Source organism: Sciurus carolinensis, chromosome X (genome assembly GCF_902686445.1).
Source record: "Sciurus carolinensis chromosome X, mSciCar1.2, whole genome shotgun sequence".
Lineage (NCBI taxonomy): Eukaryota > Metazoa > Chordata > Mammalia > Rodentia > Sciuridae > Sciurus > Sciurus carolinensis.
The window spans coordinates 39,144,247-39,171,524 of NC_062232.1; the positions used below are offsets into that span (position 1 = coordinate 39,144,247).

At 46.4% G+C, this 27,278-nt stretch overlaps 1 protein-coding gene across 3 annotated transcripts in view; it reads left to right on the forward strand.

Moving 5' to 3' along the window:
* The first annotated feature begins 2,817 nt into the window (after window positions 1-2,817).
* Cdk16 (cyclin dependent kinase 16) overlaps window positions 2,818-27,278 on the forward strand; it is a 33,953-nt gene continuing 9,492 nt past the window's right edge. Inside the window, exons 1-17 of one of the 3 annotated variants that reach the window (XM_047535612.1) lie at window positions 2,818-3,141; window positions 8,056-8,263; window positions 8,866-8,999; window positions 9,100-9,225; window positions 9,322-9,378; window positions 9,475-9,589; window positions 10,205-10,299; window positions 10,397-10,459; window positions 10,715-10,838; window positions 11,033-11,153; window positions 11,261-11,358; window positions 11,443-11,548; window positions 11,631-11,673; window positions 11,813-11,903; window positions 13,445-13,522; window positions 18,035-18,227; window positions 27,167-27,276. In XM_047535612.1, coding sequence (XP_047391568.1) covers window positions 8,062-8,263; window positions 8,866-8,999; window positions 9,100-9,225; window positions 9,322-9,378; window positions 9,475-9,589; window positions 10,205-10,299; window positions 10,397-10,459; window positions 10,715-10,838; window positions 11,033-11,153; window positions 11,261-11,358; window positions 11,443-11,548; window positions 11,631-11,673; window positions 11,813-11,903; window positions 13,445-13,522; window positions 18,035-18,227; window positions 27,167-27,276 — 1,756 coding nt within the window. In that variant the 5' untranslated portion in view covers window positions 2,818-3,141; window positions 8,056-8,061. Of the gene's footprint in view, window positions 3,142-3,181; window positions 3,583-8,055; window positions 8,264-8,865; window positions 9,000-9,099; window positions 9,226-9,321; window positions 9,379-9,474; window positions 9,590-10,204; window positions 10,300-10,396; window positions 10,460-10,714; window positions 10,839-11,032; window positions 11,154-11,260; window positions 11,359-11,442; window positions 11,549-11,630; window positions 11,674-11,812; window positions 11,904-13,444; window positions 13,523-13,606; window positions 15,005-18,034; window positions 18,228-27,166; window positions 27,277-27,278 lie in introns of those variants that run through there. The other 2 variants (XM_047535613.1, XM_047535614.1) reach the window with 2 other exon arrangements.

The following is a 27,278-nucleotide window of genomic DNA, read 5'->3' on the forward strand; positions in this document are numbered from 1 at the left end:
GCAGACTGCAGAGCTACCGTGTTCTGGTACGTGTGTCTATGTGTGTCTTGGTTGAGTGCTCCAGACACCAATTTAACTGGCCACTTCCACAGAGGTCCTTCATTGGAACTAGCTCCTGGTTCCTAAGGATACCACTCATATGTCTGTGCCTTTCCTTCAGGAACCAGTTTCTCTGTCCTACTTAGAAACAAGACCCCTCACTTCTCCAATTAACTGAGTGTTGGAAATAGCTTAACATATTCCCAAACCTGGCTAGGTTCCCATCACAGCCTGTCCCCACATCTGCCTCCTGGGCCAGCTCCTAGCCCCAGGCACAGTGTATACTGTGGACCCCTCCATCTCATGACCATTTTTTTCCTCTTGGCCTGCTCTGCTTGGGTGACCTCATCCTTCATAGTTCCCATTTAGTCCTCACCAGGACACTGGGGCTAAGAGAAGCACTTTACCTCTGGTGTCTGCTTAGTGGTGCTGGTAGCTGTCTAGGTCAAGTGGAGAGACTTCACCACCACAAGCACCTTTCCAATAGTACTGCAGGCACTCCACACATCTGGCCACTGTCTCTCCTGTTACAGATGAGGCTTGCATGCATGCTTATTCCTCTCCCCCATTTCTCTACTGTCCCACCTTCAATACCCTGTGCACCTAGTTCATTAGACGCCCCCCACCCCATTACAACTCCTGACTCTCCAGTTGTCTTTACAGCTCCTGTTTTAGTAGTTTTGTGGTGCAGGGGATTGAATCCAGAGCCTTGCTCTTGCTAGGTAAGCACCTATCACTGTTACCCCACCCCCTTTTTGGGGAGTGAACCAGGGATTGTACCAGGGATTGAACCTAGAGTGCCTAACCACAGAGCCACATCCATCCCCAGCCTTACTATTTATTTTTGGTACCCGGGATTGAACTTGCAATTTACTACTGAACTGTATCCCCAGCCCTTTAAAAAGATTTTGTTTGTTTTGATACAGCCTTGCCAATTTGCTTAGGGCCTTGCTAAGTTCCTGAGGCTAGCCTCAAACTGGCAATCCTCCTGCTTCAGCCTCGCATCACTGGGATTAGCGCCATGTCCAGCTCCCCAGCACTTTTTACAGCTTCTTGATCTCCTTGATATCTTATACCTGACACTCTACCCTTTATCAAAGCCCACTTCTGTATTACTCATTAATCCTGGTTGCATATTAGTTCCTTTCCCAGGTACCATTTTGCTTCTTGTGTTTGTCTACTGTTAAACCTGCCAGATAGGAGACCAGGGCTCAGAAGGCCCCAGCTGGGTCACTGCACTGAGCCCTCTGCACCCTGTAGACAATGGACAGTGGGGAACAAGGGTGTCTCCTCTTATCTCTTCCTGAAAACTATGTGCCATTCAACATTTAGTACCAACGGTGTGCCAGGCACTGTTGCACACATATGGGACACAGCAGTGAATTAAAAAAAAGGAAGAAAAAAAAAGAAGAAAAAAGAAAACCCTGACCTCCTGGGACTTATGTTCTGCTAGGTCGAAACCCAGAATAGATAGCATAAGTACATTGTTAGAAGTGGATTGAGGCTGGGAATGTGGCTCAGTGGTAGAATGACTTTCCTCGCATATGCAAGGCCCTGGGTTCCTCCCCAGTATTGCAGATGGGGAAAAAGCTTGTACTTTTAGAAAGGTGAAGAATAGAGCCGGGTCTGGGGATATGGAGTTATTGGGGATGCAGGCAAGGATTTTTAAATAGGTAATCAAGGAAGTCATCCTGTGGAAGGTGACAGATTCAGGGATTTGGAAGAAGCTAGTGAATGAGGCATTCTGATATATGGGGCAAAGGGAACTTCTAGCCAGTGCAAAGTCCTGGATTGTGCCTGCCTTATTCAGGAACAGAAGGAAGTGTGGCTGGAGTGAGAGGGAAAAGGGTAGGAGATGAGGTCTATCCATTGGTGGTGACTTATCTTTGTAATTATTTCCATTCATATCATGGCCCAGAAGTCCTTGCTAACATGAACCTTACTGAAAATCCTAACTGGTGTGATCAAGGCTGCTGTAAAGGGAAGTTCAGAAGAGGCAGAGAGCCTGCTTTTGAACTGGGGTGCAGTGTAGGAAGTCCCAGAAGGCCCACCAAGGTTGCCCAGTCCCTTGAGTTGGAGTTTTCCAGGCAGAGAGGAGTGAGGGGTTTGGTATGCCTAATAGTACCTGGCACGCAAAAGAACACAGTAAATAACAAATACAACCGCGGAGGGGAACTGCGGACAGTGCTGTGGCGGACAAGAAAAGGTAGTTGAGGTGCTAGAAAAAGCGATTCAGGGTGCATGCGCTTGCGTGAGACAAGAAGAAGCCCCGCCCCACCCAAAGTTCCAAGCTTGCGCAGTACGGGAACCCGCCCCTTTAAAGGTCTATCTTTCTTCTCAGTCTAGGCTCCACCCCAAGAGGTCGAAGGAGAAAGGAAGGGTTAAGGGCGGGACGGTGCCCGATTGAACGTTCTTTGGACCAGTCAGTCACCTTGCGGAATATTCAGCCTATAGTTAGGAGTATTGAACAAAAAGGAACTCCCCGCCCCCACGGCGAAAACCAATGAAAATCGGGCAGGGGAGAAGGGGCGATAAGGAGGAAAGGTGAAATCACGCCTCTTCAGCTCAGCCACGCCCTTCATTCTTGCTCTGCCTCACCACAGGGAACAAATCCGATTGGCTCAGCGACAACCTCAAAGGGCGGGGCTGCACACGTTCACAGTGGGAATGAACGGTGGAGGGGGGGCGGCAGGGCGGGGCTAGGCTGTCCTATCTAAGGTGGTAAAAGCCAATGATTATCCAGGCCACCTCTTTTAGAAAAGTCATCTTCTTTTGAACCTTTAAAATTCCTGCCTCCCGGGGCATCTCAAGGGACTAGAACTAATTGTCTCATCTTTTTTCCTCCTTGTAAAAGTCCCGTTTGCCACCATGGGGATGTACCATGTGAGAACGAATAGGGGGAGAGAGTGGTGACCAGCAGCCTGGCCACTGGCTGCTGCTCACCTCGGCGTTAACAAACCTCTGGAAAGATCGAAACCGAGTACTAAACCGCCACATTTACCCCTGGCGCCATTCCAGGGCCGGCGCCACATTCCCCTGTGGGCGCGCAATGGCCGTGCCCCCTCCCGCTGCGGACGCGTCTTTTGGTACAGGCAATCAGAGGTGAGTCCCCTCCTTCCCACTTCACCCTTTCCAGCGCGTGCGTGCGCATGCGTGGAGCGCAGCGCGCGCGGCGGTTGGGCCGTTGGCTGTTCGGCCCTGGGATCCGCCGCGTCTCCGCGAGCAGTCGGCTCTGAGCCGCGAGCCGCAGTGAGCACTCGGATTCCAGCGGGCGCCAACGAGCCCGGGGGCATCGCCCGAAGCGGCCAAGCTCATGGCCGGCTGAGCGGGACGCCGCCTCCGCCTCAGCCACCGCCGCCGCCGCCGCCTCCTCCTCCTCAGCCGGCGGCGGCCCGGGCCCAGCAGCCATGGCCGAAGACTACTGGGACGGGCGCCTGCGGCGAACTGGAGGAGAAGGAGGTCGCGCGGCCTCATCCTGGGCCGCCGCCCCAGGCGCCACCGCGCCGGCCCCGAGGCTCTGAGGTTGCTCGCGCGCCCCCGCCGGTGAGCGCGTCTGCGAGACCCGGGGTGGGGGGCTTCTCCTTCTGTAGAAGTAACCCAGACACCGGGCGGTGCCCCCGGGTCTGGGCTGCCAGGCTGGAGGTGCCCCCTTTTCCCAACGAATTTCCCAGAATGCATCAGGGTCGGGGGTCATTTGAGGCCTCCCTGACCTTGGCCCCGCCCTGGGCCCGTCCTGGGAGCTGGGGATGGAAAGTGCTGAGGGTACTAAGGGGGAGCAGGGTGATCAAAGGACCGGAGGATGTGGGAATGGGTAACAAGAGTAGCGAAAGACTCGAGGTTTGGTAATGGAGGCCTGAGATGTGCAGGGGTCGGAGCATGTAAGGTTTGAGACTCAGTGTGTGTTAATGGAAGGGGGTTGCAGGTCCCTGAGGGATCTAATAGTGTATTTAGGGGATAGGGTCTCAGGAAAATTCTAGGATATGCTAGTGGAGTTTTGGGCTGCAGAGGCCCAGTGTTATTAGTAGGTGACAGGGTGGTAGAAGTACCAGAAAGTGTGGCAGTTGGATCAGGGCTAAGAGGCCCCGTGTATGGTGGTAAGGGTCAAGATGGTATTCATTTTGTGTTTGTCGATGGTGAGACTGCAGAGTGTGAGGGTCCAGGGTGTGCTCATGGAGGGACAGATGGTTGGAGGACTCGAGTGTCCAGTGTGTGCTAAAGAGGGTCATGGCCTTAGTGGTGTATGCATGTGGTAATAAAGATCTGGGTAGTGTGAGGCCCAGTATATGCCAAGGGTGTTTAATGGGGGCACGATGGTGGAAGTGAGCCTGTGTTAATGGGTATCAGAATTGTGTATATATGTGTGAAGAGGGTGATGGTGAGGGAAGTGTCTTAGTACTGTAAGCGCTCAGCACACTAAGGGTCAAGGTGAGGTGTGAGTCCACAAAGACAGGGAATATGAGACTCCAGAAGGTAATACTGTATACGAAGTTCTAGTGACTGCTAATGTGGTTTTAGAGTCAAAGACATGTAAGTGTGTACCATCAGGGGAGAGTCAGCAGTATGAGATCTGGAATATGCTAAGGAGTGTCAGAACATTGTGAAGACAATGTGTTCATGTTGGTGCAGCACTGGAATATATTGAGGTTCAGGGGGAACCTCAGTAGTAGAACTGTGGAGGGCATCTAGTGTGTAATAGGGGGAGCAGTGCTATGAAGAGGCCCAAATGTGAACCAACAAGGGTTAAAACTGTGGAGGGATTGAAGCAGAGACAGGACAGGAATATGTGATGGTGTAGGTGTGCCAAAGTGGATTAGAGCCATGGAGGACTGAAGTGTGTGCTAATGGGGGTCAGGACTGAATGGAGAGCTGTGTATATTAATGAGGGTCAGACCATTACAGAACAGTGTGTTTGTGTGTCCCTGGGGAATAGGGCTGAGTAAGAGTTCAGGGTGTGCCAATGGGGAGGCAGGACTTGTAAGGCCATGTGTGTGCTAATAGGGGTCAGGGTAGAGTGAAGGTCCAGTTTGTGCTGATGGAGGGGCTAGGGTAGTGGAAGAACCCGGACAGAATGTATGTTAACAATGGTCATAGGTGTGAAGGGGCCTGAGTGTGGGCAAAAACTGGTCAGGGATCTTCAACGTTCATTTTGTGCTAATGAGATCTAGAGCAGTGTGAAGAGCCAGTGAATGTTAATTCAGGTCAGTTGTGGAGTGTCCCAAGTGCATGATAGTGAGGGCCAGAATCCTGGGGGGAACCATACATTAATAGGGGATCAGTACTGTGAAGGAGCTAACAGGCAACTGGGTCAGGGAGGGGCCCAAGAATGTGGTGGCAAAAGTTACTTAGAGGGACTGAGCATATGCCAACAGTGTTCAGTGCAGTAAGTTAGGGCTTTGAGCACTGCAGGGGGAGTTAGAGATAAAAGGGGAAATCATGGGTGCTAATAGGAGTTAAGATGTAGTGAGACCTTGAGGGTGTGTGCCCATGAGGGTCAGGATGAGGAGTTATGTGACTATGGGAGTAATAGTGTAATAGCTGTGTCCTCAGTGGATCGTGTGTTATGAAGTGGGAAGTATCCTTGGGTATGAGAATAGTCTGAGGATGGGTGTGTGTCCTTGGAGGGTCAGGAAGGACATGTGCCCTTTTTTTAAAAAAAAAAAATTTAGTTGTAGATAGACACACTACCTTTATTTTATTTACTTTTATGTGGTGCTAAGGATCGAACCCAGTGCCTCACAAGTGCTAGGCAAGCACTCTACCACTGAGCTACAACCCCAGCCCCCTGGACATATGCCCTTTTTGGGGTAGAGTGTATATCCAGTTTCTTGCCCTCTTCTTCACTTACTTCAAAATCTATAGGTTCAGGGCTGGGGAGATAGCTCAGCTGGTAGAGTGCTTGCCTTGCAAGCACAAGGCCCTGAGTTCGATCCCCAGTACCACAAAAAAAAAAAAAAAAGGAAAAACAAAATCTATAGGTTCACAAAACTGAAATGATAATATTAATAGTTTTGCCGCATATAAATTTTGAAGTATCTGTTCACAGGGGCCTGCTCAGCTTCTCCAGCCTCACCACTGGGAGTATTGCATGATACACAGATTTCCTACCACATCTTCCTAAAGTCTCAAAAAATGGAACTCTATAACATATCAGCCCTTCAGGGTTCCAGAAGTCATGACTGCTCCTGACTCCCTCCCTGTTTTTCATTCAGCCCTCCTTACAGTTTCTCCAACCCCCCTCCCCCATTCCTTGTCACCACATGCAAAGCAATGGGTATCCATGCCATATGGGGACACAAGATAGTTTTTGGGAGCTGGCCATGATTTACCTTTCTTGGTCATGGGTCCAGTGTTCAGCTTCCCAATTCAGGATTTTGTTGTCAGTATCCTAGGTTCTCTGGATGGACCTCATCTTTTATCTGAGGTCTTTCTGCTATGCTGGACCCTCTTCCCTTCCTGAGGGCAGTAAGTTTAGACAGGCCGATACAGGGGTGGGAGCTATTGGGTTAAGCACCTGATTTCAAGGTAACAGATGACCCATTTCTCTCAAATCCAGCCCCAGCCTCATCCTCGACCTCCTATCTAGCTCTACTTCCCTTGGGCCCAGGGCCATTGTAGTCCCTGCTGTGAGTCCAGATGGTTCCTGGGCCAGGTCTTTCCCCCTCATCACTGGCCCAGAGCCCGGGAGGATGCAGAAGAAGGCCAGCTTAAACCTTTTGGTGGCCCCATTCTCTCCAGCAGCCCATCTAGGTTATATTCCTGGACCATCATCTCTGGGCCACCTTATTTGGGGTTGTTCATGAGTAGCAGGGACTCACCACATCAGTGGAGATTGGTCCTACCTGATCATTTGTTTCTGTCATGTGTACTTTTTGAGCATCTCTCTGTGTCAATCACTGTTTCAGATCCTAAGGATATATGTGTGACCTAAACAGTTAGAAGTCTACCCTGTTAGTGCTACTGTCTAGTTGTGGTGAGGAGATAAATAGTAAAGAGCAAAGATACCAATAAATAGATGGTATAATTTCTAAGGAGGTTATGAATGCTGGGGGGAATCACTGGCAAGGTGAGGGATTTTAAGATGGTTGAGATTTTTAAATAGGGTTATTCATGGAGGCCTCATGAAAAAGGCGACATTTGAGCAATGAAATGAAGAGGGTGGGGAGTATACTATTTCACAGTCTAGATGAAGGATGTTTTAGGTACCAGGAACAACCAGTGCAAAGGCCCTGAGGTAGGACTCTGCTGAGTGTGGTTGTGCAATAGCAGCTAAGAATGAACAAGGGGGAGCTAAGGGTAGAGAGCTAATGGGCAAATGAGAGAAGGCCTGTGGGGCCACATTGTGGACTAGGGTGTTTATTTGGGATTATAAAGGAAATATACATTAGTAGAAGAGAAAGGTGACCTGGCTTGTGAAAATCTGGGTTGGATACTGTGAGTCCCAACTGGATTGAACATTTCCAGCAGCTCTGAGGACAACTGGAGTGCACTCAGATGCCCCCTCCCAACTTTATACAGTGGTTGGGTCTGGACAGGAACTCCCCACCCCCTATCTGGGTAGAGCAGTGGGGTAGTCCACTAGTCACCATGACAGTGGTTGCTAAGGGAGGACTGAGGGTCCTTGTGGCCACAGGGAGCATTCTGCCTTGGCAGTTGGGGGCAATGTGGGGCTGGTGCCAGCGGAACATGCCATTCTATAGGCGCGCCCGGGGCTGTGTCACTGGTCCTTCAGTTCTGAGTGAGCCCCTTGTCCCACCTGTGGCTGGATCCATCACTACCGCTGCACCCGAGATTGCCTGCTGTGGAGCCCTCTGCTCCCACAGTGAGGTTGCCACTGTGGAGACCAACAATCTACTGGTTGGGCCCTTGCCCTCAGCCAGCCACCCAATTCTGAATACCCAGGTGGGCTACTTAAGAGTGTTTGTGTCACTGCTCCTCAATAGGATAGGTTTTAGTGTACTCATGGTAGTCAAATAAATGCTAATGTGGGACCTGTTTCTATCCATGTCTCCTGCTCAGGTCGCCATGGATCGGATGAAGAAGATCAAACGGCAGCTGTCAATGACACTCCGAGGGGGCCGAGGCATAGATAAGACCAATGGTGCCCCTGAGCAGATAGGCCTGGATGAGAGTGGTGGCGGTGGTGGCAGTGACCTTGGAGAGGCTCCAACACGTGCTGCCCCTGGGGAACCTCGCTCTGGACGGGGCCCACTTAGCTCTGCACCAGGTCGGTCCAGTGACTACTACTACTTGCGCTCAGTCCCCAGGTGCTGTCTCCCAGCCAAGTTCCTCTTAGACTTCTGTTACTGTCATTTTCCTTTCTTCATTTTCTCCCGTTCCTTACCATTCTTTTTCACCACTCTCTGTCTGTCCTTGTTGCTCCTTTCCTTGGCTTTGTGTCCATGCTCCAGGGCAAAGGGTATCTTCCCTATTAGAGTTGCCCCAAGACTCCCTCTGCCCTTCTGCACTCTGTGATATGATAGCCCTCAGGCCTCCTGGCACTCTGCCTTCCCTGGGCCTGCCTTCCTAGGGCCCTTGGTTACCTCTGCTGCCACCTGCCTTCTGGCCCTGGGCCAGCTGCAGTCTCAGCTCACCCTTGGAATGAGATGCTCCATTAGGTGACTATTGTTGCCTACCACCACCCCCCATCCTGTTCAACCTCTTCTGGGCCCACCTGGGCTTCCCTGGGTTCCACTACCCTCTCCCTGAGGGACTCAAGGCTGGTCCTGGGGCCATGTGCATACATGGGTATGATGAGGGAATGTGTTTGTGTGTGGGAGGGTGTTCTTGACCCCCACCTGGCCTGCCCTCCCCCATCCCTACCACCAGAGATTGTGCACGAGGACTTGAAGATGGGGTCAGATGGGGAGAGTGACCAGGCTTCAGCCACATCCTCGGATGAGGTGCAGTCTCCAGTGAGAGTGCGCATGCGCAACCATCCCCCACGCAAGATCTCCACTGAGGTGCTTAACCCCCTGTCTCGGTAATGGAGGAACTGGAAAAGGGGTTGGGTCTGGGGAAGTGGAGTTCATGGTCCTATTTTTCCCTTGTCTTACCTGCTAGGACATCAACAAGCGCCTGTCGCTCCCAGCCGACATCCGGCTGCCTGAGGGCTACCTTGAGAAGCTGACCCTCAATAGCCCCATCTTTGACAAGCCCCTCAGCCGCCGCCTCCGCCGTGTCAGCCTGGTGAGCACCTTCTGTTCCTGCTCTCTCCTCCTCTTGCTCCTCCTCTCCTAGTGCCTTCCCCTGGGCCTACTTCAACCTGCCTCCTTCACCCCACAGTCTGAGATCGGCTTTGGGAAACTGGAGACCTACATCAAGTTGGACAAGCTGGGTGAGGTGAGAGACAGCCAAGAGGTCCATAGTGGGGATGGAGGTCAGTGGAAACTCTCTGTAGCTTCATACCACCTCTCTTGTCACTTCCTCACACCCCAGGGTACCTATGCCACTGTCTACAAAGGCAAAAGCAAGCTCACAGACAACCTTGTGGCACTAAAGGAAATCAGACTGGAACATGAAGAAGGGGCACCCTGCACCGCCATCCGGGAAGGTACAGACCCCATCTCATCTGGCTCAGACTTTCCTTACTCCCCATGGCACACAAACACTCCATGGTGAAGACAGAAACTAGAGGTTCTGGAAAACCCCTTGCCAATGCTCTGGGCTTCATGAGAATGCCCATCACTCACATATCCAGGTAATGGAGTAACTAGGAATCTGTAAATGAACCAGGGAAGGTGAGTGAATTGCAAACCATGGTGCTTGCTTTGGTTCTGAGAGTACCCCTTAAAATGTTCAGAATAGCACATGGAATGGATTTGCATTGTACAAAAAGTGAGTGTACAAACCAGCCTGTGTACTGAGGGTTAAAGCAAGTCCCTTCCCAGAAACCAAAATCAGACTGTAAAAATCTGTTGTCACATGAACCTTGAGCAGCCATCAAAGGTTCTTGTTTTGTGCTTGTCTCTGAGCATTATTTTCCACATCTGGAACACAGAGATGACTTACCTTCATGGCATAGGGTAGGTTAGAGCTAGTTGCTGTAAGATATTACCTCAAACTGCGTGGGGAAAGAAGGAAACCCTGGGCTTATCCCATGTCCTCACCTTTGTCTTAAGAGTGGGACTTTGACAATTGCTCCATTTCATTCCCATGCTTCCTGCAGTGTCCCTGCTCAAGGACCTCAAGCACGCCAACATCGTTACACTACATGACATTATCCACACGGAGAAGTCCCTCACCCTTGTCTTTGAGTACCTGGTAAGGTTGAGTGGCAGTGGGTCCTGGAGTGAGGTGGGGAGATGACCAAGAGCCTCTGGATGTGACCCTGTTCCTATACTGCCTCTTTTCTCTTCAGGACAAGGACCTGAAGCAGTATCTGGATGACTGTGGGAATGTCATCAACATGCACAACGTGAAAGTGGGTGTGGGGCAAGAAGCAGAGGCAGGAGGGGGACCCCGCTCAACCCACTCCACCCTGTCCCATGAGTCTTCCAGAAATGGCCATTTCCCATTTGACTTTTTTTTCCCTGGGAATGCTTGACATTGGGTGCCTGTCCTCTTTTGTTTAACAAGGCTCTGGACTCAGTGTATTTGGGAGGGAACAGTATGTGCCTGCTGGGGGTTGGACTGGTGGATACCCTTTGACCTCTGCCTGCCATTCCTGGGTCCCCAGCTGTTCCTGTTCCAGCTGCTCCGTGGCCTGGCCTACTGCCACCGGCAGAAGGTGCTACACCGAGACCTCAAGCCCCAGAACCTGCTCATCAACGAGAGGGGAGAACTCAAGCTGGCTGACTTTGGTACCGCCAGCCTCCCCCTTCTTCCTTTCGATCCCGCAGCCTTATTCTCCTGGCACTCCCTTTCCCCATGGCCACTTAGTCTCATTTCCCATCAATCTTTCTACACTTTGCCTAGGGCACCCTCAGTCCCAATTATACTTCCCTCCCTGCTCATGATCTCCTCATTCCAGCTGCGCCTTCTCTTTGCCTCCCAGGCCTGGCCCGTGCCAAGTCAATCCCAACGAAGACATACTCCAATGAGGTGGTGACATTGTGGTACCGGCCCCCTGACATTCTTCTCGGGTCCACGGATTACTCCACCCAGATTGACATGTGGTGAGGAGAGGTGGAAGTATGGCAGGGCCAGGTGGTGAAGTGGGTGGCTGTTGTGATCAAACCACCCAGCCAACTGCCTCCCTGTTCACTGTGCCCTCCCTGCCCAGGGGTGTGGGCTGTATCTTCTATGAGATGGCCACAGGCCGGCCCCTCTTCCCGGGCTCCACGGTGGAGGAACAGCTGCATTTCATCTTCCGCATCTTGGGTGAGGAGGCATGCACCTTAGGAGCTGTGGACACATGCAGGGAGGATATGAGATGTTTGGAATCAAACTCCTTTTCCTTGTTAGGAACCCCAACTGAGGAGACATGGCCAGGCATCCTGTCTAATGAGGAGTTCAAGACATACAACTACCCCAAGTACCGGGCTGAGGCCCTTCTGAGCCACGCACCCCGGTGAGGCTAGTGGGTGGGGTGGGCATTAGGGACCAGAGTGTCCAAACTCAATGTAAAACAGATTCCCTTGTCCTTGTGGTAGACTTGATAGCGATGGGGCTGACCTCCTCACCAAGCTGCTGCAGGTGAGACCATTTTCCTGGACCAGTTATGGGGGTGGGGGGTTCCAGGTGTGAGGAGACAGTGACCCCCAGAGACTCTGAGGTTGACAGGAAGAGACCTTCTCGTTGAAAATACTAATGTACCCTCTTCCCCCCAACTCAGTTTGAGGGTCGCAATCGGATCTCCGCAGAGGATGCCATGAAACATCCATTCTTTCTCAGCCTGGGGGAGCGGATCCACAAACTTCCTGACAGTGAGTGGAGCTGGAGAATGGATGAGCTGGGGCAGGGATTATGGGGAAGAGGACTGCTTGGAGCAGCTGAGCTGGTTGTGTAGGGTTCTAGCTGTGCCATCTCTAAGGGGACATCCTTGTTCATATGTGCAATGGGTTGTATTTATTTAAAAATTGTTTTTTGTTTTCAGTTCCTTTACCTTTCACAAAAATTTTCAAACATACAGTACATAAAAATATGCAATAACACTCTAAGTAGATATTTCCTTATATATGTGCTAAAAATGCACAAAGCTTACATGTATAATGTAGTTAAATGTCACATACTAAGCATACCCATAAGCATAGCCAACACACAGGTCAAGAAACGAAGATAGAAGCTTCCCTTGAGCTCCCTCACATCATCTTGGTTATTCCAGGCCCCCTCCCTAAAAGGGACCATTGTTTGTTCATTTGTGGTACTGGGGATTGAACCCATGGGCACTTTACCACTGAGTTATATCCTTAACCCCCTTTTAAATTTTGCGATGGGGTCTCATCAAGTTGTCCAGGCTGGCCTTGAAGTTGCCATTTTCCTGCCTCAGCCTCCCAAGTAGAGTAGCTGGGGTAATCAGCAGGACCATTGTTTTAATGACCCCCTTTTTTTTCAAATTTCATTTTAACCCAACAAATGTTTGTTAACCTTTGCTGAGTATGGTGGTGCACTTAACTACTAGGGAGGCTGAGGCAAGAGGATGGCAAGATTAGTAAAACCCTGTCTTAAAATAAAGAATAAACAAAAAGGGCAAAGATGTAGCACAGTGGTACTCTTGGGTTCAATCTCCAATACTGCTAAAAAACAAAAACAGAAACCAAAAACAATGTGATCAGTCCACACAAATACTGTAACAACTCATCAACTCAGCTAATGTGGTTTTCTCTATTTCCCTCTGATTATTTTGAATCAAATCCAATCCCAGACATCATATTTATCCTTAAATAATTTGGACATGTATCTATGGAAGATTTTCTTAAAAAATTGTATCTCACCTAAAACAATTGGCCCACTTTTCCTGTTTCTTGACCAGATTAATATTTCACACAGGATGTTGTGGCACACACCTGTAATCCCAGTGACTACGGAGGCTAAGGCAGGAGGATCGCGAGTTCAAGGCCAGCCTCAGCAACTTAGGCCCTAAGAAACCTAGTGAGACCCTATCTCAAAATAAAAAACAAAAAGGGCTGTGAATATAGCTCGGTGGTAAAGGGTCCCTGAGCTCAATCCCCAATACCAAAATAATAATAATTTAAATCAGATTCTAAAACACTATCCATCACCCGGACTTAACCAGGTAGTCATTGTAATTCCATTATCACACTTGAAAATAATTTCTTTGTGACGTGCAATAATCCATATCCCATCTTCCCTAGTTGTAGCTGGTTTCTGTGTGGAATTATTCAATGAGTCAGGCCTCTCAAAGAAGGGGCAACTTGGTCTAATTCCTTCAGTGGGACCATATGGGGGCTGGTCTTGAATGGTGCTATGGATTATACTTACATAGGGGTATCTCTTAAACCCACAGCTACTTCCATATTTGCACTAAAGGAGATCCAGCTACAAAAGGAGGCCAATCTTCGGTCCTCATCAATGCCTGACTCAGGTAGGTGTGGGGCCTCCCCTGCCCCTGCCCCACCCACCTACCTGCTTGCCCACCAACAGCCATCCGCTCTGCTTTCCCCTGCAGGCAGGCCAGCTTTCCGTGTGGTGGACACCGAGTTCTAAGCCAAGTTCTAAGCCACAGACCGAGGTCCCAGCAGGCAGCGGCTGGAGGGATGCCACACCCCTCACAGGGCAGACCCCAACTGCATCCTCCCTGCTTGCTGCCTGCCTACCTGCCTGAGCCACGCTCACCTGCCCACTTGTCTCCTGCCACCTGCCCGAACACCCGACCATTGGCCTGTCTGCTGGGTGCTAACAAAGCTCTCATCACTCCTTTGCTTGGTCTGTCTGTCTCTCTCTTTCTCTCTCTCTCTCTCTCTCTCTCTCTCTCTCTCTCTCTCTCTCTCTCTTTCTCTCTTTCTCTCTCTCTCTCTTTCTCTCTCTCTCTCTCTCTCTCTCTCTCTCTCTCTCTCTCTCTCTCTGTGTCTCGGTAGTTGCCGGCGGACAGCATGGCCGTGCCAGCCTCCCACACTGAGGCCAGGCCTATCCCTCCTCGTCACACCCTCCCCCAGGACCACTACCCCATGGCCAGCCAGGGGTCCGAAGCTAGCCCAGGCTGGGGCTCTTGATTCAGACAAGAAGGTGGTGATGCCTTGGGTCTGAGGCACTCTCTACCTGCTTTCCTGCCTACCCCACCTGCCTCATGTTGTGTGGGCCTTTTTTTGTTTGTTTGTTTCATTCATTGTTTTTTTTTTTTAATTATTTTAAATGAGGTTTTCATTTTTTTAAATGCAATATCTCTGTATACAGACTGGCTGGGCCCTGCCCCCTGTGTGAGGCCCTCCCACAGTATTTTGTGCAATGAAGCCCCAGTCCTAGCCTTTCAGAGAGGCAGGGACACAGCCCCTATTTGGAACCCTGACCATCACCAGACCCTGGGATCGGCTATAGGAAAGCATGCCTTGGCCACTCGCCTTCCTCCCCTGCCTGCCATCCCCAGCTGCAGGGGGATCTGTAAATTGCTGGAGACTCTGGGAGATGGACAAGGTGTGTGTGGGGGTCCCACTCTTTCCCTCCTGCAGTCCTGTAGCCGGGCCTCCTTCCTTCTCAGGGTCTCCCCAGCCCAACCCTCCTGCCCTGTCCCACTCGGTGCTGTTGAGTAGGGGCCCTGCCAGGAAGGAACTGACCAACTCAGCCAGGAGCCATAGTGTGTATACATGCACAAGCAGGGACAAAGAGACACATTGGGGGTTTGTGCCCAGGTGTTGCTCCCTAACCCCTGGGAGGGTGAGACAGGGCAGGGACAGTCTCCAGGGTCTATCCCTGGATGGGTGGTTACCTCCCCTTCCTCTACCCTAAGCCCTTGGGGCCCTCAAATGGGGTGGGAGGGCAAGGGTGGGAGCCCTCCTAGTGGGATTTGGGGGGTTGGGTTCCTGAATGCACCATAATCGCTGTATGAAATATTAAAAAGTCTAAAGTGAAAAGCCTGATTGCAAATCCCTGTAAAGGGGCAGGGGCTCAAGCTGGGGTGATTATTGGAACTTAGGAGAATTCATACCTGGTCCCCATCATCTAAGAGAGCCTTGGGAGTGGGCCAGGGACATGGCATGACTATGAAAAAGGGATTGTACACAATGTTTGAAGCAGGTAGGGCAGGCTGAAGAATGTTCATGGGCTGAGAATTGAGCAGAGAGAGGGAGTTAGATATATCCAGCAATAAGAGCAAGGCTGACAGGTGGAGGCAGGAGGGTGTAGAGAAGCTGTTTGAAGAACATTGAAAGGCCCAATTGAACCAGTGTGTATGGATGAGGTAGAAAGGCCCAATATGACCACCATATACTTGAACAGGATTGCTTGGAGAAGGAATGAGAAGGCTAGATGTTGGGCTGCTGAGTAGGTAGAGGAATCCTTTAATACATGGATCAAGTTCAGGAGTTGGGGTCACAGAGCTGGAAGTTTGGATTATTGGTGTCCAAGTAGTGGAAACCATGGGCATGGGTGAGGTGACCTTGGGAAGAGTTCACAGCCTGGGACTCGCCCTCATGGGGATAGTTCAAATTTTAATTTCCTTAGTTTCTTCTGTCCTGTGAATTCTAGCCCACATCCCCCAAATCTTGAAGTCAAGAATAGACAACAGGCTGAAGAGGTGGGGTGGGCAGGAGAGGCAAATGCTACAAGTAATGGTAAGCCTAATTAAGTGACTTTCCTGAAATCCAGTGGTTGTGACCTCAGACTTCTAATCACCCCATTGTGTCCTTGTATGCACTTTGATGGTATTTCAGTTTGCAGTTTCCTGGTGCCACAATGGCTGCCACGTCCCCAGAGATAGGAATGCAAGCCTGGAAAACAGGACACCCTGTTTTCTTGTAACAGGGCTGCAACTCACACAAGCTCCTCAGCAGATTTCCTGTGCCATCCATCTCTTGGCTAGGATCAGATGACATGGCCACCTATGGCAGCAAAGAAGGCTGAAAAAAAATGAGGACCTTGCAAAGGGGAACGAGATTGCCAGACCAGACTTAAGAGGACTAGAATTCACCCAACTGCTCTAGGAATGGTAGGGTTATTGGTATGAGCAGAGTTTGGTTTCTGAAGCGTAAAGAAACCAAGTCTAGGGCTGGGGATGTAGCTCAGTGGTAGAGCACTTACCAGGCTCTGGGCTCAATCGCCAGTACCACAAAACAACAAAGTATAGGGCTGGGGAGGAAGGCCTCTCAGATTTACCTGGTTGCCCAGGTAAAGGGAGGGGCAGTTTGCAGAGGGGCAGATTCAGTGAATTTGATAAGATTCAATTGGGCTTGAAGAATAGCTTTTGTTATGTGCCAGATCCAACTCAAATGCTACTTTCTTTGGGGGTCCCCAAGCTCCCTTTTCTCCCTGAGGGCTTACACAATTCAGGGTTTTGTGACCACTTATCTGTGACAGGTCTGGGTTGGGGGCTGGAATAGTGTATGGGTTGCAGAGATCAATCTCTGCCCCACAGGTTAACTGAAAATGGGGTAAATTATGAGATTGAGGACTGAAATTGTGCAAGGAGACAGACCTGTATGCAAAAAGGCCTAGGAGTGTGGAAAGGCAGGGGTTTTGCCTGTGGTGAATGGGTAATAATAAGTGAAGGAAGTCACTGAAACAGTCCTGGAATCGTGATGAACCTGTCTTGGGGGGAGTTTGGGACAGCCAGGTGGGGACAGCAAGTAGGCAGGTAACATGCAGAGAGTCAGAGGGAGAAAAATGTCAATCACCAACCAGTAGAGCTGGTAGCCCTAGCAGAAAAAAAGGTAGCATAAACTAGCATAGTGTTTCTCAGTCAGGGACAACCCCCGCTCCAGGGGACATTTCATAATATCTGGAGGGAGAAACCTGGTTGGCCTGAGGGGTGCCACTGTTACCTAGTAGTAGTGCCAGGGATGTAGCTGAATAGCCTGCAAAGTTCCCCACAACAAAGAAATGACAGAAGGACTGAGGTGAGAAACCTGGCCTAGCACAATGCTTCTCAAACTTTCCCCTCAGGATCCCTTTATATTCTTAAAAATATTGAGGACACCTTAAGACCTTTTGTTTAGATCAGATAGTCTCTGGATAATTCCACAAAACACACATGAGAAGAGACTGAAAAAGTATTTGGGAAATAGTTTTGACTGTGAACCCACTCAGTGGGTTTCCTGGGTAGAAAGCCCTGGAGCATAGTTTGAGAATTTCCGGCCTAGTGTTTAAGGTCACAGTTCTGGAACCAGATTTCCTGAGTTGGAACTACAACTCCCAGCACTTACTAGCTGGGGACAAGTGTGTTAACATTTTTGGTCCTCAGTTACCCCCATTGTTGCCCATGGAGGACAAAGGATAGTACCTGCTGCCTGAGGCTACTACTTAAATCCAACAAACATTTAAACAGGGCAGACTACTAGTTATTATTCCTGTGACTCCAACACACAAGAGGAGCCTGGGGCTGACTTGCCTTCATCACTCTTGTCTATCGAATGAAATCTAGTTCAGAAAGGGGAAAAAATGGCCTGCAGGCCTTGGTGACTCTCTGGAGACCTCTTTTGCATTGGGTCTTGACGGATGAGAAGGGTAGTAGAATGAAAGGAGGACATTCTGGTCAGGTTAATGAAAGTTCCACTCCAAGGATAAGGGTCCGCAGTCCTCAGCAGAGAATCAGGCAGGAAAAGTTCTGGGGCCTTTGTGATTCCCTGAGCACTCCTTAACATGTCCTTGCCCACCATGGGAAACTCAACCTCCGCCTTCCAGGCAACCTTTTACCCTAACTCAACATGGCGTTAGAATCGCAGAAGGCATTATTGTCTTTCTTAGTTCCCAAGTGGGGGTTTTACACCGTCTATGGGTTGCAGAGATCACAGCCCACCGCCCGATGCCCGCCTAGTCCTTTGACGCGTCCGAGCGAGGGGCCCATTTCCAAGATGGCAGTAGCCCCTTGACTGTTTGGGGGGCTCTGCTTCCGTTTCCGGGATCAGAATCCGGAAGTGGCAGTTGAGGGTCCTCTTCCTATCTTCAGTTGCGTTGGCAGTTAGAAGAGGACGGACGGCGATGGCGGCGGTCGCAGCGGACCCGGCCGCAGCTGCCGTCGCGGAGGCCGCTGAAGACAGAGAAATACAGAATGAGGCGATCCCTGGTCTGGACGACCAGTGGCGCCAAATCGAGAATGGCGAGAGTGGGCGAGAACGTCCACTGCGGGCCGGCGAAAGCTGGTGAGGCTGGGTTATAGCGAAGCCTTGGCTGAGGGGATGGCGGGGGTCTTGGCAACCGCGGGGGACTTGGAAGCCCATGTCTGTGGAAGAACTGCTGCGGGGAGGGGCCGGTAGGACAGCGGGCGAGAGGGGCGGGGAAGTGCTTGTGAATGAAACGCAACGTCTGGGAAAGAGGCGGGGCCTGTGTGGTGCAGTCAGACGCCTGAGAACAAAATGGGGTTTGTTGTGGTGGAGGCGGGGTCTGAGAGGAAACAGCCGTGGGGGTTGGGGCCTGCGTCGTGGAACCTGGAGCCTGGGAAGGAGGCGGGCTTTGTAACGTAGGGCGGGGGCGTGGCCTGCATTACGCAATGCAGTGTCTGCCGCGAGGAGCAGCCTCCTATTGCTCCGGGGCGCCTGCGACCGCGGGGAGCCTTGTGACGTAAGCTGAAGAGCAGAATCAGAGCAAATAGTCGTGGGCCCAGGGAGGGAGGAAGGGCTTACGTGGGGAAGGAGCCCGGCGCCTGGGAAGGAGGCTGGTCTTGTGAGGCGGGCTGAGGGGCGTGGTCTGAGGCCAAGGAAAGACAGTGGAGAGGTGGTTACTAAGGCAGAAAATGGCGCCTGCGAATGAGCAAAGTTTGTGACGCGATGGGGTTTTTTTACTCTGGCGGAGGCCTTCCTAGGACTGGAGAAAGTGCAGGTGACTAGCACTAGAGGGGCCTTCGATGTTAAGTTTGTTTTATTTTAGTATTGTTTTGTTTTTATAATCATGAGAAAATCGTTATTTAAAAAGACAGACCATACCCTGATAAATCGACTTTTTCTACTGATTTTTTTTTTTTTTTCTGATCAGTGCTGCTTGAAGTTTACTGCTTCTGGGTTCATTTTATTTCTCGCCGGGTTGCATCTCTCTCTTTTTAATTATTAAAAGGCGTAAGACCCTACAGAGATTATATATAAAATGTTTACGCAACTCAGATTGACGGACGTCCTTTTAAAATAAACTCTGTACTCTTCAGAAATGTCCAGGTCGTGAGAGACAAAGGCTGAAGAACTGTCCCAGATTGAAGGAATTAATGCATTTTAACAAGTCATGATAACTAAATGCAACATGTGATCCTCGATTGGATCCTAGAACAGGAAAAATAAATAAATTATTTTAAAAATCAGGGGTTTTCTCATTTTTTTTCTTATTTTGCTGTAACATTCAATGGAGAAATCGGTAACATTTGATTAAAGTGGACAGATGAGATATTAGTGCTGCTAATTCCATTATTGGGATAATTGTGATTATGAAAGAATCTCCGTGTTTTAGGAAATGCATACTGAAAATTTCAGGGATAAGGAACCACCCCACCGTGTGAGCAAATTATTCTCAAATGGTTGAAAAAATATTTGTAAAAATGCATGTACAGGGGAGGGGGGAAATTGGGGAGATGTTGGTCACGGGGAATTTCAGTTAGACAAGGGGAACACATTTGGGAGATCTGTTGTACAAATATGGGGATTATAGTTAATAACAGTCTACTGTATACATGAAAATGACTCAGATTTTAAATGTTCTCAGCACAAAAGTGATAAGTATGTGATGTAGTGGATATGTTAATTGGCTTGACTTAGTCATTCCACAATGTATACATATATCAAAATACCATGCTGTACACTAGAAGTGCACACAATTTTTGTTAATTTTAAAATAAAAATACCAGAAATACATATATAGAAACAACAGTTGAGCAAATAGGAAAATGTTAGATTTGGGGAGTCAAAATGAAGGACCTATGGGAAGTTTTATTTTTGCCATTTCTCTGAGTTTTTTTCAAAGTAAAAAACTTAAGAATAAAATAAAAATGTGTGAGTATGCCACCCAGGTTAAGATTCACAAATGTAACCTTAAGAAATACTTCTGTGCCCCTTCCAGATGGAAATTCTTCCTGCTCCATAAGAAGCTGTTATCTTGAATTTTTTAAATGCATATTTGAATTTTTGATTGAGTCTCTTCCTTTTCTTGAATGTTCTCCCATGGGTGTATGCATCTCTAAATAGTATTTGTTGTCTATGCTTTCTCTTTGCATATGTATGAAATCATACTTTATATGTGAACATATACAGGATGCATGCTGTGAGCTCCTTATATCAGGTAATACATGATATTTATATAACATTAATGGTGTTAACCTTGATCACTTGATTATGGAAGTGTCTGCCAGGTTTTTCAACTCTGAAGGCACCATTCTCCTCTTTACATAAACAGTAATTCTTTTAAAAACTTGCATCATGTCGGTCCATTCCCCAAAGTGTTCCAGCAGCTTTCCATGTTACGTAATGTAAATGCTAAAATGCTGACAATGACCTGCAGGGCTTTGTGAGGCTGGTTGCCCATTTGCATTCTGATTTCTTCTGGAATCTCTGATGACACACCCCCTCCTTCTCTCCATCCAGAGCCAGTACTGAACTCTTGTTGTTCTTTAAACACAATTCTTAGGACCTTTTCTAGTGAGGTTTGCCTACTGTACAGAGTTCTTTAATAAAAGTACTAGTGAAATGTGTATCCCTGTTAGTAGGGAAATAAGTTGAGATTCACCAAATTGGCAATACAGAACCAAGCAGTGTTTTTGTACCATTACATCATAGCTCTTCAAAAAGGAAGAGAAAGCCTCAATCCATTGTGAAAATAAACAACCAGAACATTTTATACCCCATTTGGAGATGTTCAAAAGGACCTCAAGGCTTTGTCTTTGCTCCTTTTGACCTTTATAGTCTTGTCATGATTGTGTCATTGGTAGATAGAACGACAAATTCTGTTATCCTTGCTAATACCCTTTAAAATGACCCCATCAGTAATTTTGGGGTGATAAAAATGTTTTGGAACTATGTGGAGGTGGTAGTTGCACAACATTGTGAATATACTAAATGCCCCTGAAGTGTTCAATTTAAAATGGGTTAATTATATGTTATGTGAATTTCACCTCATTAAAAAAAATGACCACACTGATATTGTTTCAGTATTGAAGTCAGATTGTCTCTGATATTGTATTATCAAGAAACATTTTTGCTAGACTACTTTGTAATACCTATTTAGGTAAGAGCAAAGCATCTTTAATTTGCCTTCCATTTATAGGGTTTTGCTGCAGTGGTCAGGAAATAAGTGTTTATAAAGTGTTTTGAAGTCATGGACTAACCCCAAATCATACCACCTTGAGTCAGTATTTATATGTGCATCTTCTGTCAGCTGGCAGATCTGAACAAGGGTAATTAATTGGGCATCTGAATTGATATAATTTCTGGGAGATTATATACACACACACACCAGGGATTGAACTTGGGGGTACTCAACCACCAAACCACATCCCTAGCCTTATTTTATATATATATATATATATATATATATATATATATACACACATATATATATATATTTTTTTTTTGCGGTGCTGGGGATTGAACCCAGGGCCTTGTGCATGCTAGGCAAGCACTCTACAAACTGAGCTATATCCCCAGCCCCCCTATTTTGTATTTTATTTAGAGACAGGATCTCACCGAGTTGCTTAGCACCTCGCTTTTGGCTTTGAACTTGCGATCTTCCTGCCTCAGCCTCCCCGTTGGGATTACAAGCATGCACCACCATGCCTGGCTCGTGAATTTAAGACTAAATTCAATCTAATAGTATAACTTCCTTGGGAATTCTTAGTTTTTATTTTTGATAATGAACTGTGTACAAGCAATAAAATCAGGGTTAACTGAGGGAGTCTCTTACAGGTCTGTGCAGGGGTTCATAGCTTTCTAACAAAGGTAAGCAATCACAGGGTTCTTGTTCAGGCGAAGGAAGGGGAGGGTGGCTGGGTTTAGAGCATTGGAGCAATGGATAGTGATGTATGAAGGGACACAAGAATTTCTTAGATTATGCTTACATGTATCCCATTCTATGTGATTACCCTAGGAAGATGAGTTTTCTTTTTGTTGTATCTTTGTAAAATACTAAGTTGGAAAATGAGGACTTTTATAACAATTTCAAGTTAGTTAAAATTTGGAGAATTTTAGATAAATATGATTCCTATTGTCCTTTTATGGGTGATGTAACAAATCTTTTTTGTTATCTTCCAAAGACAGCTTAGTCATTAAAGAACATTTTTAACAATGTCATTGTTCTGAATTTGGGAAAGACAAAAATAGTTAGAAAAGATATGATACAGTTGGGCATGGTGGCTGTAATCCCAGCAACTTGGGAGGCTGAGGCAGGAGGATTGTAAGCTTGAGGGCAGCCTCAGAAACTTAGGGAGACCCTCTCTCAAAAAGTGAAAAGGACTGGGGCTCAGTGGTTAAGTGCCCCTAGGTCCAATCCCTGGTACAAAAAAAAAAAAATTCTTGTCACTCACAACTTACATCTTAAAAAATATCTATATTAAATGTCATTTTTCACAAAAGCAATGATAAATGACAAATATTATTAGGAACTTAATTTTTTAAAGCAAAGAATATTAAAAAATGAGTTAAGACTCAGAAAACGAATTAAGAATATGTCAAAAAGCACCAGAAGTTAACAGAATAGTTTGGTAATAAAAAATAAATTTCTAATCAGGGCATAAATTAATGACATTTTATACAAAAAGACCCAAATTCTAATTTTCCTTCTTTGGTACATTATTCATGGGAAGATATACAGTAAAGGATTTAAAAATATTCCTTTATATGTATATATTTAGGCTTATGTGGATATACAAAAACATTAGTAGAACAATGATGTACGATTACCATTGGAATAAACTAAAAAACCTTTTAATAAACAAGTAGGAAATCACATTTTGGGGGGGTGGGTTCTGGGGACTGAACCCAGGGGTGCTTAACCACTAGCCACATCTCCAGCCCTTTTTATTTTTTATTTTGAGATAAGGTCTTGCTAAGTTGCTTAGGGCCTTGCTGAATTGCTGAGGCTGGCCTGGAACTTGTGATCCTCCTGCCTCAGCCTCCCAAGTTGCTGGAATTACAGGCATGCACCACCACACCGACAGGAAATCACATTTCTTAACATACCCATATTTCTGTTTTCTGTAATTTTCAAACCTCATATAATTAACCATTTATATGAATTATTAGCTTAACCAGAATAACCAATTTTCTCCAGACCCAAGAGAAAACTACAGGACAGAAAATAATTGTTTAGTAAAGTTTTCCATTAGCATATATTTCATACCATTTTAACAAAGTTGAGGGAGCACAAACACAAGAAACTTTAGCAAGATTTGTTGCATTTCATATATTAGCAATAAGAAATTATAAAATTAGGTTTTTAAAAAAATACTTTGTTACTTTTCATTGTAGATGGACACAATACCTTTATTTTGTTTATTTAGTTTTTATGTGTGGTGTTGGGAATCAAACCCAGTGCCTCATACATGCTAGGCAAGCGCTCTACCATTGAACCACAACCCTGGCCCCCAAATTAGGTTTTAAAAAGATAACATTTAGGGGCTGGGGCTGGGGTTGTGGCTCAGTAGTAGAGCACTTGCCTGGCATGCGTGAGGCACTGGGTTCAATTCTCAGCACTACATATAGATAAATAAAATAAAGGTCCACTAACAACTAAAAAATATTTTTTAAAAAAATGACACAATAGCATCCCAAAAATGAAATACCTAGAAGTAAATATAATTAATACAATTGAGCGCTTGACTGCTACTTGGCCTGAGAGATTGGGAGGCATCCTAATCTGAGATACTGCAGTGTTTTGGGTTTATTTTTTATGTGTCTTTAAGTTGAAATGGTATGGTCATGATATTTTGTGAAAATTTGTACAAAACTTAGTCCTTGAAGCCTTTAAAAATTCAGGTTGGAGTTAGGTGTGGTGGTGCACACCTGTAATCCCAGCAATTTGGGAGGCTGAGGCAGGAGGAGCTTAAGTTCGAAGTCAGCTTCAGCAATTTAGTGAGACCCTAAGAAACCTAACGAGACCCTGTCTTAAAAAATAAAAAGGGGGCTGGGGTTGTAGCTCAGTGGTAGTATACTCACCTAACACGCGTGAGTCCCTGGGTTTGAGCTTCAGCACCACGTAAAAAAAATATAAAGGTATTGTGTCCACCTACTACTAATATGTGTGTGTGTATATATATATATATATATATATATAATTTATATATAATACAAATATATGCATAATATAAATTAATTCCTTAAATAAAAAGGACTGGAGATTGGAGATGTAGCTTAATGGTTAAGTACCCCTGGGTTCAATACCTGGTAGCAAACAAAATAAAACAAAAAATACATAAAATTTTAAAAATTCGGGTTGGAAATTTTGCTTCAAAGAATTATTTCAGTGTTGATTTTCCTTAAAATTCTGCTTTTAAAAAGAAGTTGAGCATCTCCTCCCTTTGCAGTGAAGGTACCACTAAACATAAATTAGCTTTCCTAAATAAGTGAATCTCATAGACTAACTATGGAGGCAAGTAAATTCCCCAAGGGTAAATGAAGCTGTGTGTGGTGCAGGATAGGGTGGGAGATGGGCTCTGTGGTAGGAGGCTATATTTCCTGGAATGAGTGACCTAGCAGGATCTGGGGGTGGTCAGTGCATTAAAAAACAAAATCAGAAAAAAAAATTTAGCAGAAATGTTTGCCTATTCAGGTGAATTGTCACTATTCCAACTTTTTTTTTCTTTTTGTTTATTTATTTATTTTGGTACCAGGGATTGAACACAGAGGCACTTAACCACTAAGCCACATCCCCAGCTCTTTAAAAATTTTTTTTTAATTTTGATACAGGGTCTTGTTAGGTTGCTTAGGGCCTCACTGAGTTGCTGAGGCTGGCTTTGAACTTGTGATCCTCCTGCCTCAGCCTCCTGAGTTACTGGTATTACAGGTGTGTGCCCCTGCACCCAACTCATTGTGAATTTAAAATGTACATTAATAGCCCAGCATGGAGGCACACACCTGTAATCCCAGCTACTTGGGAGGCTGAGGCAGGAGGATCACAAATTTGAAGCCAGGCTTGGCAACTTAGTGAGACCCTTTCTCAAAAAAGGGTTGGGGATGTAGCTCAGAGGTAGAGCACCCTTGGGCCCGGTTACTATTCCAAGTTTTTTTGTCCCTTCATCCCCACACCTTTCTTGTCAAGAAAAAACTAACATGTTAAAGAATCATATTTGAGCTGAGGGTATGGCTCAGTGACAGAGCACCTGCTTAGTATGCTTGAGACCCTGGCTTCAATGCTCAGCACCAAAAACAAATGAGCAAAAAAAGAATTACATTTATGAGGTTACAGTGCTGGAAAGGCAACTAACACAATGTTATATATATTTCATCATTTTGGCTATTTTTTTTAAAGTGAAGCTGTTAAATATTTGAGACAGCCTTTTATATATTGAAAATTAATAGCAAGGCCTCAAGCTGAGGGAGGAAGATTGCAAGTTCAAGCAACATAGTGAGACCCTGTCTCAAAAGAATAGGGGGGCTGGGTAAGTGGCTCAGTGATAAAGCAACCCTGGTTTCAAACCCTAGTACCAAAAAAAGAAAAAAGAAATTTCATAGCAAAATGGGATGTGTGTGTTGTATGTGTGTCTGTAAGCTTTTATGTCCAAATCCTGGAATCAGAACAAAAGTTTTCATCCATTAACATTTAACATACATCAAGTATTTTCCAGATTTTAGAATTTCTCAGCATTTTACAGGAAGATTTCAGCACAGCCTTAAATGTTTATCCTTGGAATGCATATAAGTTTCTCATTTAAAAGAGGTAGTTGAACTGCACTTGAAGAAATTGTTAAGATGGTAAATTTGTATGTGGGGGTGGGTACTGGGGATTGAATATGTTGGATTTTTTGTTACATGGGCTCTTTTTAACCACAATTTTTTGGGAGGTTACTGGAGATTGAATCTAGGGACGCTTTACCACTAAGTCATATCCCCAGTCCTTTTTATATTTTATTTTGAGACAAGGTCACACTAAGGTGCTTAGTAGAGCCTTGCTTAAGTTGCTGAGACTGGCTTTGAACTCGCCATTCTCCTGCCTCAGCCTCCCGAGTCACTGGGATTACAGGTGTGAGCCACCGCATCAGGCTTTTTAACCACAATTTTAAGGAGAGAGAAAACTAGTCCTAAATTCAAAAATTTATCATAAAGATGTAGCCCATAAACACGTATAAATATTGGAGCTGGGGTTGTGGTTCAGTGGTAGTGTGCTTGCCTAGCATGTGTGAGGCACTGGGTTTGATCCTCAGCACCAGATAAAAATAAATAAATAAAATAAAGTAAAAAATACTTTAAAAGATGTATAAATATTGTGTCTCAATTTTTAAAAGTTAAGAGATCAAAGCTGAACAATGGCTAAGATTTTCTGCCTGTAAATGTATATTAGTTAATAAAATGTATCATTTTGCCTCTGGGGGAAAAAAAGCCAAAATAAATCCTAAATACACGAAAAATGGCAATATGCCAAAACTACCTTGTGGTTATTTTTAGCATTTTAAATTCTTTTCAGTTTCTGAGCAGATTAAAAATTAGTCAAATCCATTTCTTAGCTGAAGAATTTTGCCTCCATTGATTAGCCTTTTAAAAATACTGTATACCCAACAAATGGCTAAAACCTTCTTACACTAGCTGCAAATTATTTATTTTGAGCCTAATGTAACAGTGTTATCCCTTGGACTAATACAAATTAATTATCTTTTATTTGATAATAAAACCTCATGTTTCCCAACACTGTGGTTGTGAGTTGTGAGTTTTTTGTTTGTTTGACATTATTCAGCACAGTTTCAGTCTTTTATTGGATCAGTATCCTAAGAAGTTGGCTAATCTAATATCCAAATCTGAGTTTCCACTGAATAAATTTTGCTTTTTACTTTTTATATGCTGCTGAAACTTTTCATCTTGAATTTTAATGGGTTGATAGTTTAACTTTGCTAGCCATGGAAAGTTGTACAACTAACCCCGCGATAATCACGTGATACCCTTGTTGCTTCTCTGGGCACCAGGTTCCTTGTGGAGCAACGCTGGTATAAACAGTGGGAGGTGTACGTGCAGGGAGGGGACCAGGATGCCAGCACCTTTCCTGGCTGCATCAACAATGCTGAGCTCTTTGAAGGT